The sequence below is a fragment of the Pseudopodoces humilis genome, chromosome 9 (assembly GCF_049639895.1).
Source record: "Pseudopodoces humilis isolate 2021_Gansu_Grassland_sample_001 chromosome 9, ASM4963989v1, whole genome shotgun sequence".
NCBI classification, from domain to species: domain Eukaryota; kingdom Metazoa; phylum Chordata; class Aves; order Passeriformes; family Paridae; genus Pseudopodoces; species Pseudopodoces humilis.
The window spans coordinates 21,013,187-21,030,018 of NC_142208.1; the positions used below are offsets into that span (position 1 = coordinate 21,013,187).

Here is a 16,832-nt window from a genome sequence, read left to right on the forward strand (position 1 = left end):
TACTATTATTACAATATTTTACTTTGTTTCCATTATGAAACTGTTGTTTTCTCAATTCCTGAATTTTACTTCTTTCCTGATGGTCCCCTAAGCCTCCCCATACCACCAGAGCGGAGAGTGAGAAAGAAGCTGTGTGATGCTCCATTGCCTGCTGGAGCTAAAACACAATAGCTTGACAGCATCTTGTAAGGTGGACAATTTATTCCTACAAAGCACACAAAGTCATTCAGATAATCTATACTGACAAACAGCAACACATCCTAGGAAAGTTAATTAATATGCCGGAAGCATATTTACAAGTAAACAAACTCTAAAGCAGTACCTCCCTGTGGGAGACTCAGTGAAAAGAACTTTATTTTCAGTTCCATCTCCTCCAGATTTATCAAAGCTCATCTTGAAGCTCTGGCCTCTGCTAGAGAGCAGCAACTCTAATCTTCTATCTCACAGCAGAAGCCCCATAAAAACAACTGCTTAGGTATCATCCCTCTCATCACCACTATGTGCCTACTAGGTCACCACTTCCCTTGAGAACTACCTTTTTAATGAACAAAACTTAAAGCATATTCTGGATTTCACATTCCCGTACATGCCAAAGAATTATACCCAGCATAGGGCATACACAGCAGGCTTTGAAGCTAGCTGGAGTACACACACTTTCCACAAATAGTTAAATGGTTTAAAGTATTTTATCATTGCAGACTGCACTATTAACCAGCCATCTCCATGGAACAAATATTACTCTGCAGGGAAGCAAGGACAGAAAGGTTTTGCTTTCCTTATTTACGAAGTATACAGAAGTACAGTGATTAAGCCACAAGCTCTTCCAACTCCTTCTACAGCAGGGGAGTTAGTAGGAATCTGAATAAAATTCACTATTAGTAAACAAGCTATTACTGTCAGGATATTTATTAAAAATTGTTATCCTTTTAAAAAAACTATTTTAATTCCTTTTCTCATAATAAAGAGAGCAGGTTGATTAAGCAAGTAGAGTTAGATGGTCTGAGACACTACAGGAGTTACATAATCAACTTGTCAATTGTGTTTCAGCACAGCCTTCCCAGGACTTGAAAACAGTATACTCTAATATGGAAGCTAGTGTTTAATAACTTTATACACAACCAACATATTAATGGCTAATTATACAGTAGTACTGGGTTCTGCATAGGCCTTTTAAAAACAATGTCTTGCCAGTTGCATACAGTGATGTCATCCAGATGATTCTGAGCAGAAAAGTCTTTATAATCCCCCACATCACACACCTGTTGCAAAGTATTTTAAGAACTCTCTTTTCTAAACTTCATTTAAGTAAAAAAATATGAAGCCTACATAACTGGAAACTTACCTCCTCTAAAGAGCTATCTCCCATTTTACCACCACTTTTACCATGAGCTTTAAGTATCTCTCTCAGTCCAGTACCTGCACCATGTCGAACCTAAGAAAGTGAAATAAAAAGCCAGTTTTAAAATACTAGGGAACAGGAAACAAAACCAGTGTTGGAAAATTGAAATAATACTACTGTTTTCTTAACAGAGATGTTTCAAGAGCTGCAGAATTAGCACTACTTAGACTTGTGGGAATTATTAGATCAAATCACATATTAAAATATTCACCTGTCCAAAAAATCAACCTCCTTTTTCCCCAAGTATTTTCCAGCTTATAAACAGAAGCAACTAGGAACTGCTTCTATTTTCTAACACATTACGATATTTGCAGCAATGCAGCCAACATACATTTACTTTTACCTCACTATGCTATATGGTACTAGTTTTCAAAGAGAAGTTTGACAAAATTACTGTTTTTATTAAGTTCATAAGTTAAAGCAAATCAATATTATAGTTTCAAGCAATTCATGTTTAGTATTTTTCTATAACTGTCTGTATTTCTTAAACAGGGTTTGGATCCTCACTGATTATTCTGGAGTCTGCCAAACAAATTTCTGGGAATTACTGTTCATCATAACTTACAAATCTGCCTTGCTTGACTGGATTTTAGAAATAAGTGAACAAGTGATATGGGAAAGCAAATTATAGGCACTTGCATGTTCTCACCAAACATGAACAGTTGAACACAATAGGAAGCGTTCTGGAAATAACGAAAGACCAGTAGAAAGGCGTTTCTGATACTTTTGGTATCTAACTGGACTAGTAATCAGCTTCTTAAGGAAAGCTCACTCAACAGATACACACAGTTGCAAAAGCAGAGTTTTGAACCAGTTTCTTATTGAGAGGCCTTTACATAAGTTAGAAGTGAAGTAACTCTTTTTTAAGAACAGTTCATATAACATGCTTGTTGCTAGCAGAAAACTTGCAGTTCATTTCACGGCAGTAACAACTAGAACTGAGTACTTGGTAGCTCCTCCCTTCATCAGAGTATCTTTTATGAAATGCAAACATACGTGTCCCCCCTATGTACAGCTCAGTGGCTGCTTTAAAGCTATAAGCAAGCCAATAAAAAGCAGCCAGAGAGCCTAGCCTTAAATTCCTAATTGTTCATACACTAACAATTTATTTGGCCCAAGATGGCTCATGAGCTAGGTAGGTTTTACAAGTCAAAAGAAGGAGATTTTGCTAGTTAATGTCTCAGCTTCTGCAAACACAAACCAGCAAGACACAAATGTATAAAGGAAATACCAGTAGTAGGATTCATCCTCCCTGACTTCAGTTGATGTAAGCATGACAAGCACTCACTAGTCACCCAAGTGACCTCTAGGCATTGCAAGATGCTGCCAGAGAGCCACTTAAAACACCCATTTTGAGGCAGGTTAACCTGTTTTTCACACAGAACATACTGTAATAATGATTCTGTATTGATCTACTTCCCTTATTAAGATGTATCTGCCTTAAATCAAACGTATTAAGAAAGCTGTGAGAATGTCTACATACCAGAAGAAAAGTGGACCTGGCCTTCAACTGCAAACAGCCTGAATTAAAATAAGGTGAGGCTTTTTAGCTCAGATGCGGTGATGTGCTACACAAATATAATCGTTCTTTTTCTGGGACAAAAATAATTGTGCTGGCTGCATATGATATATCTCTGTTCCCAAGCTTGAGAGCAAGTTGGCTCTGCTCATACTGACATCACCAAGACTGTGCTACAGACACACATAAGGATGTTAGAGTTGCTGTTAATATTTAACCCTTCAAAAGATAAACTTAAGAAAATGAAGTTAGTTGACAACAGTTGTTTCTACCTTCTGCACAAGGAAGTTAGGTCTTTATCAGCTACTTCATATTTTTACCTGAAATTTCTACCAAAGTTTGTGAAAAATTTTGTACGGACTGAATAAAAAGGTGAGCAGAACCATTTTGAATCTTGAAAATAAGTGGTCTAAGCAACTAAACACATAGCTTTTGTAGTTACTAAAGGATTGATTCCCTTTCCTTTTCTAGTAGCTTAGCCACTGTTGCTAGCAACAGATTCACATAATAGTCCTCAAAGTCTTGAAGAATCCATGTTTGTTTTAATTGCTCAATCTTTTTTGACCATAGATTGATGTGATGTTATTTTGCTTGAATTTCCCATAACTCTCACTTACATGACTGTTTTTCTTTTCTTATCTTTCCCACTTTCTGCAAGTATACATTACACATCTGTTTTTCATTCCCCTTTAAATGAGTCTTAAGTAACATTTAAGTTTGCTAAAAGCAAATTTGTCTTGGCTATGTAATCTGTATGCACAAATGATTTAAGTTTTGATATCTGGTAAAATTCTCTTAAGTTCTACATATACAATGTTTGCACTTCTGTTTAAGCCCTTTTTAAAAAACTTATAGTTCCACCTTAAATAGTGCACATCTTACCTCCCAAGAAGGGTTAAAGAGATCATTGCACACCTCTTCACAAAAGCTTTCCAGAGGCCATTCATTTGCCTAAATCCATAAAAAATTAAGTATGAGATTAAAAAGGAAAGGAGTCATGAACACTACTTATACTGCTGTCTTTTCATTCTTAAATGGCATACAAAAAACTCCAAAAGCTTCAGTACTTTCCTTCATTACTGGACAGAACCAAAAAAACAATCCTCTTCCCCAGCTCAGAAACTTCATTGATTAGCACTAGATCCCTTAAGAAATTTATGAAGTTTCTGTTAACAGTGTAACCTCTTCTCTATGACAATTAATGTTGATGTCCTGGAATTCACCTTTTCTTTAAAAACCATGCTGAATTTCTTATTCTACCCAGTGATCCTTTAAATTTATGAACTTTACCTTTAAACAACATAATAGACAAGTTTCAGTTTGAAAACACACTAGATCAACAAAATGGATCAACAGATCCAGCAATAAACAGCACCCTTTTCCAAACATAATCCACTTTTTGAAAACCAAAGCATATCCACTATCCTAAAATTTCCCACAAGGAAACTGACATGGCTGTGGAAAGGAATTTTTACTACCATTAGTAAGTTCATATCATCACATACACAGAGCAACTGAAAAACAGCAAGCAACCAGCAGCTATTTAGCCAGTAGTTATCATTAATATTTCAATTAGTTTTCCAATCATTTTCATGCAAATAAAAATTTAATCACTGAACTATGTCTGGAAAACTATTTTTGTAGGATATAAACTTATCTAGATAGAATCTTCCTAAATGAACTTCTATGCACTATTTATATTCTGGTTTACCATTTCTTGATTTTTAGCTTTTAATTTTATTGAAACAAATGCACTTTTTTCCAAGTCTAAGGTAATTGTTTTAATCTTCAACTATTAAAGATAGAACTTAATTCTAAATTAAGCCTAATTAAAGTACAGCAAAGATTAAATAAAGATTAAATAAGCATTTAGATCAAATTATTTGTGGCTCACTGTAATCCTACCATGTAAGTGTTTAGCACAGTTTTCCAGTTTAATACCCAGGTCTGACACCTGTATCCACCTACTTGTGCTAATTTGGGTCACAAACTGCAACCAAAGGATTAAATGTGTTTTCTTCCTCAATGCTGTAACACAGTTAGAAGCTCACTTGCTTCATTATGCATAAAAGTAAGCTGGTCATGACATTCCTCATGCCATTTCCCTGAATGCTAAAATGACTAAAGAATTTGGGCACATGAAGGAATTTTGTTTCAAATTACTCTGCTAAAAAACTGAATGATCGTTCCTGCTAATAGCAGGACAATACATCATACCTCTTCCTGAGCATTTTCTACCAATGTTTTTGAGTCTGTGGCAGGCTGGTTGATGACAACATTTGCAACTTTTCTTCTCTTTTCTTCTGGTTCCCCATCAGTGCTATCATTGCTGAGAAGGAGCAAGTATATGTTTATGAACTTGAAGTATGCTTTAAGGAAAGTAATTACATCTACAACTGAAGTCTCCAGATCTAATAAAGTATGGCAAGAATACAAAACAGAGGTTTAACACTGTGAAACATGCAAGATAGGTAAGTTTACATGTAAAAACAAAAAATGCAGTGAGGAGACAGCAGAATGCTGTCCCAAATTCACAATCCATCTCACATTTTTCCAAGAAACCCAGCAATTCCTAAATAAGATCAAGAATTTTGTTTATGAACACAGTAGATAAAATATGTCACTATAAACTACAGTGAAGAACACAGAACACAGCAGAAAACTGTATCCTAAATTTTTAGTTGTTCATCTTCTTAAAATCCCCCATTTTCATGCATTATTCTCAAGCCATACTAAATAACAGGGAAAAACCACACATTTCAGCTAGCATCCCATTATTCAAGATGCCTCTGAAGCTGGGTCCTCAACAAAGGTCTCCTGGGAACAAGCACTGCACGGAAACTTTCCACCATCAGCACAATTAGTACATAAGAGATTTAAGATGCAAAGACTGTAGGAAGTTTCTCAACAGATAAATCAAATCACAATCCCAGCTTAACTGAAATAAAAGGAAACCAGTTCACTATTATACCTCTTCTCATTAGCTTCCACTGCATCTCTGGATCTTTGCTTTGCAAATAGCTTAGCCATTCTTTTGGCTTTATTCTTTTGTCTACTGCTCATACCAGCTCGAAATTCTGAGTCAATTAACTCAGCAGCCTGAAGAGTCTGAAAGAAAAGTCATTCATTGTCAATTCTTCTTACGACGGAAGTCCTGAAAAATTCTCAAACGCACAACGCTCTCAACTTCCCCAACCCTCCATTTCAAACATTGCAGCAATTTGACATCAAATAATATTTGATGCAACTACACGATGCACGAATTCAGGAGGCCAAAGCATAGTACATTAGATGCCAATCATCTTATTGAAAATATTAATACTATAACCACAGAAGCTCAAATAAAGCAAACCCACTGTATTATTCCTTGCAGTAAAACAGCCCAAGGTTTTACCTACAGGTTGTTTGTTTACTAGTAAAACTGAAGAAGGAGAATAGTCCAAATCTTCATCATTGAACAGATCCTCAGTATTCATTCCAATTGCAGCACCCATATCTAAGCCAAGTTTCTTTTGCAGCAGTTTCCTCTGTCGTGCTATCCTCTCTTTAGGATCAATTTCACCTTAAAAAGGGATTTTAAAAAGATGTGTCAGATTTCCAACCAGATATTTTACTGAGGACTTGCTCAATGTACGTAACAAAGCCAAAATTTACAGGATTAAATTGAACTTGGCTAATACAATCTTCTAAAACAAATTGCACTGATACCCAATAAGACCTTTTCTGCTACTGTACCTACACAAGCATTTCAACTGTGATCCAGCAAGATTCATTTTGGAAATTAACAGATGCCACCTCAAGAATGTGTGAAGTTTCAACACTAACTATAGAACACCTAGACTTTGGGAGCACTTCTATTTACATAAAAAACATATAAGATTTTAGCATCCAAGTAGAATAAATCCTCCAAATAACCCCAAATTTGTTGCTGGTAGGGCTGTCAGACTTCACTCTTTACATGCACAGTACAGAAAACAGTCAGGAGGAGTTGGTTTGTTGTTGTTTTGGTTTGTTGGTATTGTGGTAGGCTTCTTTTTCATTATCAACACAAACTTTTAAGTAATTACCAATTTTGGGGTCATCTGGCATGATTTTGGGGTGTACACCAGGTTGAGCAATAACTAGAAGCTAATATTATCTATACCAGTAATTTTTTTAAAATGCATTTAACTGACAAGCAAATACAGGCAACTTCCATTCTTTATAAAATATTTTTCCTTTCTACCATCATCTTAAGAATAATTGTCAAAGACTGATAATTCTAAAGATTATTTAAGTTACATTACGTCCATTCACGTTGTCTACTTACTTGAAAAGGGAAGCTGCTATAAAACACGGAAGAGAAAGCAGACTGTACATTTTCCCATGGGGTAAAAAAAGCAACAGCTGAAGATTTTTTGTTTCATTTTCTTATTCTTTATATTGTATTTCTTACTTATTTTAATTCCTGAAGTTTTTTATGTGAAATCACGTGACACTGCAGTAAGTATCAGGTTTCTATGAACTGAAGTGCTGGGTTTCACTAGACAAGGTAAAACTTCTACACCACTTTATTAATCTAGTTTAAAAGATGGTAAGCAATAAATTAGCAACCAGGCTGAAGAGACAGGACACTGCTCCAGTTTCAGCAGCCACAGGTTCTGCTCCTCACTGAGCTACTGATCTGTGTACCCTGCACAGAAACCATTACACATAGGGAACGAAGGAATCAGGGCTGCACGGTCAGATTCTTATCAACAACATCACTTAATTTGGTGGAGAAACTGGTAGATGGTCTGGAATTAAGAGCAGGGAAGTACACTAATAGCAAAAAAATAACTTAAATGAAAATAATTCAGTGCCACTACACTGACAAACCAACTCTCAGCTAAAAAAAATAACAGAAAAATAATAGACAAGTCACTTGAAACAAAGAAACATCACACAGGCACTGGTATTTGATCTCCCAATTTTGGCAGTCTTATCACAGTATTTTTCATGCAATCTTTCTATACTTGAAACCTTCAAGCTTTTAAATAAGCCGCATCCTACTTCCGTATGTAGGAACACTGTTTGGGTTAAGAAGCAGTGATAGTGCCTGCACCTTTTAAAAAAGTCTACAGAAATCTCTGGTGCTTTTTCAGGTTTCCACCCCTTCTTCCCCACTGTACACATAGTAATACTCTTATGGCAAAAATCCAGACAAATAATACATTCCCCCTAAAAAACTGTTAATTGAGGAAGAAAACACAAACCACTTATGCTGGGAAGTATTTTATGTCCTTATATAACATTCTGAGAATCCACAGATGGCTAGGTTCATAATGCTGCCATAACAAACTTTTTCAAATCAGTAAGTTTCCTCGTCTGCAAGTAAAATATAGATACCTGATTTATCATCTTGGACTTCAAATTCTGCACCAGCAGATCCAAGAAGAGACGCACCATGTTTTAACAACCGACATATATCAAATCTGTCAAAACGCAACCGATCTGTTGAAGGTGAATCTTCATTAGGACTTTCTGAGCCTGGTTCTAGGTAGGAAATAAAAATAATATTAAGGACAATGTGATGAAATTTTTGTTCAAAATTCTGGAAGAAGGAAAAGCAAGAAATAGTATCTCCCCTCCAAAGAATCATCAGACACACAGCATTTTTATTCACAAAGTATAAAGGCTCCATTTTCACAAAGACAGACTGAAATAGGTCACTAAATGTACCTGAATAGAAAAAAAAAAAAGTTTTTCCCTTGATAAATTTAGCTTTTTAAAATCTTGGACACTGACCTAGCACCAGGTCTTCTCTGTACACATAGGGACAGCTTACAGTTTTGAACTGCATATGGCTCACAAATAGTATCACAAGTAGCACACCAACACTGATGTGTATCCCCACCAGCCAAGCATCCAAAGTAGGGAAGCTGGAGAGTGGTCTGAACAGGTGTGGAAAAGGGCTGCTGATGCCTAGCTGTGCGCTCTTCTCAAACAGTACCTTTTTCTCAAACACACAATTATCTTTTTAATTTCATTAACAATCTGATAGGCAGATGTGCAAGAACTGGATAATTAATTTAAAAGGGTGTTGTACTCTAACAGGTTACTCAATTTCCATGTACATGTTAGAATTAATCCTTGAACTAGACAAGTGAAATGAACTTCTGTCCTTGGGAAGATAGAGTATACAATAGCAGAGTCCCTGCCTTTGGTAGAAGGTGTTGAAACTAGGTGATCTTTAAGGTTCTTTCCAATCCAAACTATTCTATGATTCTATAACTAAATTATTAGGTATATGGAGAAATATGATTTACTGGGAAACATAACTGCTCTGGAAAAAAAACACCTTTCAATAACCTGATTAACAATGTCCTTAAAAGAGCTGCAACAAGTGGATCCAGTGAACTTAATACATGGATTTAAAAGCTTTTGGCAAGGATTCATATGAAAGAATAAATCAAAAGAATCAGGTTAGCACAGAGCTGGGGACAACATCCTTTTACAAACTGAAAGGTAGAAGTTAATTCTGGAATTTTCTGGGGCTCAGTGTTGGTACCAATTCTTTAATCAATGGAAAAAGACATTCACTAATGCACTCTTCTCCAAGCACACAGGTAACACTAAATTCTTTTGGGTAGCCCAAATTCACAATGGCACTAAGGAATCCAAGGAGGACTCCCCGAACAGACTAATGGGCAAATAAGTACATACGGTGTAAAATGAATAACCTAAACCATGCCTACATTACACTGCATGCAATAAATATCTTGGAGACACTTCTGACAGTTTTGTGCATTCATCTCTTTATTGAGCAGTGAAAGCCAGAGCAGACAAGAAAATACTGGGTCTCACCAGGAAGGACACTGATGACAGGACTCTGAGCACATCATTCTGTCACTAAGTGTAAATTTCAGTATTCTAGAGATGTAGGTAGGCTGTGTGGAGTTCTATGCATCTCAAGGAGGACACAAGTAAGAAAAAGCACAGAGAAAGACAGTTATTTAAAAGACAAAGCAGCTGTCTTGTGAGGAAAGACTGAAGAGATTGCAATTCTTGAATAAGAAGAGAAGCTGTTGGAGGAGAGAAAATACGATGGCTTACAAAAATAAAGACAATGGACAAGGAAAATGCAGAAGTTGCTTGTCAAATTCAAAGCCAACAGAACTGGGAGGCACCAAGTGAAACAAATAAAAGATCATCTCAAACAGATGTGAGTTTCATTGTTGCTGTTTTAGGGAGTGTGTGTGCCAGTTTTTAAACAAGTCAGTAAATTTCTGGAACCTGTGCCACAAAGTTGTGAACACAGACAGTACCAATGGGTTTGGACAAAACCACTTAGTCTGTCACTCAACAATTAAGGAAACTAACATCCCTAACAAGAGGATTTCAGATGAAAAGAAACAGAACAGACTTAAGCAACCTGCCATTTCACCTCCCTCAGAAAGGCAATTGGGCTAAGGGAACAGTGAAGGAAAGAGTTTATGTAAACCATCATGACGAAGTTGATTGATTAAACGTTTTACTATTAGTTATGCCTTTTCTTTATAAAAGCTTTATGAGAGTTCAAAGGACAAGCACAGGAATTCTGAAAGAAAAAGATCAGGTACAACTGAGGAGGAAGATCTAAAGCCAAAAAGACGTTAACTTACAGTCCTACTTCACAGAATCACAGAATAGTCTGAGTTGGAAGGGAGCCAGAAGGATCATCAAGTGCAGCTCATAAGTGGGTGGCCCATACAGGGACTGAACCCATGACCTTGGCATTATTAGCACCCTGCTCCACACAACTTACATGCAAATAAAAGTCTATGCTCATAAAAAACCAAATGACACAGATGTCTTGAGACGTCTCATATCACAGTTTGCATCAGATAAACAATGTGTTAAAGACAATCAGTTTAAGGAGCACCTTGTTTTGATCTTGGAGTTGGATTCCACTCGGGTACATTTTTCACTATTGCTTCAACAGCCTGGCCAGCCGCAATACGAGTATCCCAATTCGTACTTCTTAAATACACTAACACCTTTAAGGAGAGATTAATACATAAATATAAGTATTTGCTTGAAATGTACTTCCAAAAAAATCCACCAGCTGTTATGCTCTATTAAAACACAATTACTTTAATGCTATGGATTAAGACAACATTCAAAACAAAAAAAAAAGGACACTAAAACAAACCAAGAAATGCCAGCAGCCTTCTCTATAATGCTCATTGCTTAGCAGAACACTTGCCAGAGCCAGACCTTAAGTCTTTATAAGATGTATTTAGTCTAATCAGTTAAACTGAAGCTTGATTTCCTCCAGGTACTGAACAAGGCTTGAGATGCATTTTTAGTTTTTTTGTTGGTTGGTTGGTTTGTTGCTGGCTTTTTTTCTACAAGGAAGCATTCAAAATTGATTAACAGACTTTAAAACCCTCAAGTCATTTAACCCAAGAAGCGATACAACATGGGTCACTTGAAGCAATATATGCTTAGTGTTTATCACTATGTCACACATCTGGAAAAACTATTTCTATTTCTTTCTCTGAAAGCAGTTTCATGTTCGTGACTCCTTGGCCACTCTTGATAGCATCAATTGTGGTGAGAGCACCTGTTCAATAAGAACAGAACTGAGGTCACTGAGCCATCTCCACCTGTCAGATATGGACTATTTTTGGTGGTTTTACTGGACTTGGTCAGATTGAAGTCTCAAACCAATGGAAAACTCTTCCCAACTTCCAGCCCTTTTAAAGATACGCAGCCTCCGACATTTTTAATGCTTTATCACACAAGCAAAAATCTTTAAAGCAAGAGCAGAAATCTTTAAAAGGCAGTAGAGCTTCTCTTTATAGAAGGTCTAAACTACACAGCAGATGCTGTATATCAATATTGAATGCTAAGTGAAACCTCATTTATGTAATTATTTCAGAAGCCGACAGAACAGCACCTTTAACAGAAACAGCCCCTAATTTTCTTTATTCTCTTACTTTTGAAAAACACAAGACCACAATGCATTTTCTTCTTCCCAAAGAAGCACACTTTTAAACTAGTTTTATTCTCAGTATTAAAGTACTAGGGAAAAAAACATGCTTACTTTAGATAAGAGATTATTCAGTTCATGAGGATGCAGTTTCACTACTTCCCCAAGTTGCTGTGCAGCTGCTTTTCTTGTTACTGGTGTTGTACCGGTGTCCAGTAATATAAAGAGACGATCAAGCCTAAACGTGATTGACAAAAATCAAAAAGTTATGCTATTCATAGTTCAGTTGCCTGTTTCTATTAATATTCCCCCACATTTTTCAGTTTATATAGCTCAAAGAGATGTCTGACTGAAGACTGTCAGTTGGCAGGGGGAATAATGTACTATATTTCTAATACTAAGCATAGCTGTTCTAAAAGCACATTTAATTTGGTAACAGAGTAAGAAATGCTATTTTAAAAAATCTACAGTTACAAGAAAAAAAAATCAATCATTCCTGTCTTTGTCCTGTGATAGAACATTTTCAATCTTGAAACATAAATCTGTTGTAAGTGATCATCAAATTATATTTGATAGAAAAAGCAGAGGCCTCAGCTGCTTCTACTGTGCATTATCACTTCTATTGACAACACAGTTTGTTATCTATAACACCAAACTCTGCTTCCCCAGTATGACAAATTTTTACTTTTCACATCTCTTCCCCTAAATTACCTTGAATACATAAACCCAAACCTCTTGTTGTATTTACAGCTTGGAAATCATCTGATGCTTCTGCCCTTCCCACAAAACACAGGGATTTAACCAGCAGATCTGTTTCTACAGTAACTCTGTATTTAGTGAAAGATTCCAATCATCTATTTGTAGAACAATTCATTTCATTCTTGTTTAGTTACTGAATGAGAAATTAAGTCTGTCTTTACGTATACATTCACCTAACTATCTAGCTACTCAAATCTATGAATGAAATGACAAGTGTTCATTATTCCCTCCACTGTGAGTTGATCAGAGCTCTCTTATGAGTGCCAAGTTCATGCATTAGTTATTGGGCATTATGAGGTTATTACTGTATATGAACCTAGAACCTGTTCACACAGTGCAATCAAAATTGTTTCTTCCAGCCTTATTATAAAATACTTCTCCAAGAACTGCAACAATACAAAACCAGACCTTACACAGCAGTGAAGCTCACCAGCCTGGCAGGATAAAGATATCCTGAACAACCTGTCTTCATAAATACACATCCTTGGTTTGAACACACACAGGAAAGGACAAACGCCTTATCCTGGTAAGTCTGTTGCTACTAGTCACATTTCACATAAATTGCCTTTGACATTGATGCCAGTAATTTAAAGAGAAAAGAAAAAAATTGCCAAAACCTCTTTCTAACATCACTGGATTTTATATTTTCTTTGGCATGCTTAAACTGCACTTAATCCCAAATATATCTTACAACATGTCAAAACACGATAGGAACTGCAGTGTAGGGCCAAGGCAATACCAAAACCCAAATACACTCATAACTGGTAGTATTAGATTAAAAAAATTCTAGCTCAAAATATTTAAAATAATTTCTATTTTTTAGACAATTCTGTGATTTGCCACCCTAAAAATAATTCTCTTCCTCCTACTAAAATAGGTGTGAGTATTTCAATTACTGTAGATAAAACTAGAGTTTTAATTTTGTTTATTGTTATGATTTACTAGTTAGTAAGTTGTTTTAAAGCCACAAAAATTAAACCCCAGATGTATCTAGTCCAACAGTTTTGAGTGATTAGACAGTCAAGGAGAAAAAACTTTACAGATCCAGCACTTCTGAATCCTTGACAGTGGAGTAGTCATGAGAAACATACCAGGTACCTCATTAGTTGCCAGTATTTTTTCTTCAGTACTTTTGACAGTAATAACCCAACCTGATTTGCAGCAGTCACTATTATTCAATACAAAACACAGTGGCTTTCAGAAGAACCACTGTTTGCTCCAACTTGCTTGTTCTCACCTCTCATTTTTCAGCTCTGTGAAAATTCAATGTTCCATACTTAAGTTTGCCACACGCTCCTTTAACTATCAAATTATCTTTTTTCATCTCAAAGTCAAGCACAATGTACAACTTTGACCACTTCCTCAGCTAGAACTCTTCATGTGTCAAAAAAGGAAGAAACCACTAAGTTAGCCTACCCTCAAAAGCTCAACTTGAATTCCAGACTTAGTTACAACACTACATCTTCACTCCTAAAACCCACAACTTTCTGAAGCTGCGTTACCTCCGAAATACAGTTTGTTTTGTTTAGGTTTTTTTTAACCTAGTGTGCTTGGTTTGGAATTTGTTATTTTAAATTGTAATCTGCTTACCTAACACACAAATGAATACCAACCAAACAAAAAAAATATCTTTCACTTGTCTGACATCACTACAGGAAGGTTTCAGCTTTCAACTCCAGCAAAATACATGGAAACAGGATTAGCAAACACAGCCAACGACATCTGACTAACAGCAGTCCTGGTCACACTAATCATTCTCTTTTCCTCCCGCAGAAGGATGTAAAATTCCCAAACTGTCAACACTTTGAAGCTCTTACGGTTTTTAAATTAAGTGTTGGTGCTGCTGCAGCAGTGTATGGCAGAGCCTGAATTCTGCATGAGTTGGAAGGGTAGCACTGAAAATGTTGTCTATGATCACCAGTGCTAGTTGGTTTGTTTTTTAAATTAAAGCTTTCAGTCTGAGTTTCATTAAGAATGAAAAAGGAAAAAAAAAACCAACTAAAAATTCCAAACAAATTAGTTTTCAATATCTCCAGTTTAAAAAGAAGTTCCCTAAGTTCTGACGAGGTTTTCATTTTCAGAACAAACTAGCAGCCTCTAAACAAGTATTCAAGCCAAAGAGAACTAAATTTTCTAGTGGCATGTGGGTCTCTGCTTCTCATGCTAGACAGCGCTGTAAGGCAGGGCACCACATGCCTCACATAATTCCCAGAAGTGTGAAGCAATGTAGAGGGAGATGCTCTACAATGCAGATAAAATTTTTAATTATTTTATTAAATACTTCAACTCTGTAAAAAGAATTGTTCTAAGCCTATAGAAGACACAAGCAAACAACAGAAACACAAGGAATACTTCAGGGAAGAAAAAGATTACAAACAAAAAGATTTATAAATTATTACGAAAAATAATTGTAAATTATTATGAATATTTAAACACCAATGCATCCTAAAAATTAAATATATCTCTAAAACTACTTCTTATGCACTTAAGTGCTGCAATCAGAACTTAAAAATGCAAAGTTCTTCACTTCCTCAAATAATGGTTTAGATTCTTCTATCATCTTCCAATCCCACGTCAACTACATCTCATCAACAGAACAACCATACATGACTTTGATATGAACTAATGCCATATGAGCTCAGCACAAAGCACAACCTTCCTCAAAGAGGTAAATAATTACTTCCTCTCACTTTAGAAATCCAAGATTTTTCTAGTCCCTGTTGAAGTACATCACAAAGACACAACTGAGAGCAACAAAGTTCTTATGATCAGCACCCCACTCAATTTTTTCTTCTAAGAAACACATTTTACACTGACATAACGTCCATCGGAAATGCTTCTGATGCAAGTGAAGGTGCTTAAGAACAGGCATCCAGTAGCGCTTGAGATGCCTCACCTACAGAAAAGCCACCACAACTAAGTGGTGGCACTCTCCAGGTACCACAGTGATTCCATTTTCTGGTCACCAGTTTCGCACAGTCAGCATTAAACCAAGTTAGACATGATCCTCACCCAGGCACAGGAGACAAATGCTGCAATAAATTACCTGTTCTTCATGCTAATCTGCAGTTCTTTGCTGCTGCCCCCAAACAAAGGGCTGATCTCCATTTGAAGGGACAGTTGCCATACTATTTAAAGGGAACTCCTGTGGAAACAGGATGACTGGATTTGAAAGCCCTTCAGCTCCAGAGGCATTAGAAAGCTAGTAGCTCAATAACTAATGTCAAGATACAGGTATAAGCAACAGTCCCTTCAAAATGTTTGCAAAAGAACGCACATGCAGCTGCATTGTATAAAGATCCCAATTAAGTGTTCCAACTGGACTGGGACCCCACAGGACTTCAGATGATGAAACTTCCAACTTGTCCCTTTCAATTAGTAGAATCTTAAAAGGGACAGTGAACTGATCACTGCTGCCCCCGGAAGGATCTGTTTGGACTTTACCTCTCTGTGCCCCATCATATTAAACTGTCCTGAGAGGAATCTCTAATAGTAAAGGCCACCTGGTACGAATACCTTGTAACTACCTTAGCATCTCCTCCAACCCCTTAAAATTGTGTGAATGTACAAAAAATCCTTAGTGGCACAGTCCCTGGAAGAGTAATGTCAAGCTCTGCCTAGAGCTCTTCGAAAAGCTACTAGCTAGCACCCATCAGAAGGCAAGGGAATCTCTTAGAAGTTGATATTTTCGACATCCAGAAAACTTCCTCCCAGGCACCATCTCTTAATACAGAAATAGCCCAGACACATTGAAAACATCCCTAAATTAAACTTTAGATTTGACAAGGGTGAAATTCAACCTAAGTTCTAATAGAGTCTGAGCTTTTCTTGTTCAGCTGACAGTCCTCTGCTGTCGCATCATCGTTTGGTCAAATCCCAGCTTGGTCAGCTCTAAACACTCGCCCATATGAATGGTTAAGTAATCGAATAAGCAACTTTCAAATACACAATCAGCCAGTAAGAGGAAAAAAAAAAAAAAAAAACACTCAACAGAATTCAGAACAAAACCCAGAAGTGTGATGATTCACAAAGAATGGATTGTGATTTTACTTCTCCAAGGTGTATAAACAGTTATGAAGGTGGGACTGTGTACAAGGAAGAAATCTTGTTTCTTACACAGCAGCTGAAGGAACGTCTAGAATGAAACAACAGCTCCATGACTACACCAGGTCACAGTATTATACACTGCATATGGAAGCCAACCAAATGCTAGAATTAGT

The 16,832-nt window shown here is 36.5% G+C and overlaps 1 protein-coding gene across 1 annotated transcript in view; it reads right to left on the reverse strand.

Moving 5' to 3' along the window:
- The window catches only part of BTAF1 (B-TFIID TATA-box binding protein associated factor 1), a 42,829-nt gene that overhangs the window by 21,592 nt on the left and 4,405 nt on the right, over window positions 1–16,832 (reverse strand). The window contains exons 2-9 of the mRNA XM_005520638.3: window positions 11,968–12,091; window positions 10,801–10,915; window positions 8,286–8,432; window positions 6,317–6,480; window positions 5,890–6,026; window positions 5,136–5,247; window positions 3,801–3,869; window positions 1,343–1,432 (exon numbers count right to left, since the gene is read on the reverse strand). Of these exons, the coding sequence (XP_005520695.1) occupies window positions 1,343–1,432; window positions 3,801–3,869; window positions 5,136–5,247; window positions 5,890–6,026; window positions 6,317–6,480; window positions 8,286–8,432; window positions 10,801–10,915; window positions 11,968–12,091 (958 nt within the window). The remainder of the gene's footprint in view (window positions 1–1,342; window positions 1,433–3,800; window positions 3,870–5,135; window positions 5,248–5,889; window positions 6,027–6,316; window positions 6,481–8,285; window positions 8,433–10,800; window positions 10,916–11,967; window positions 12,092–16,832) is intronic.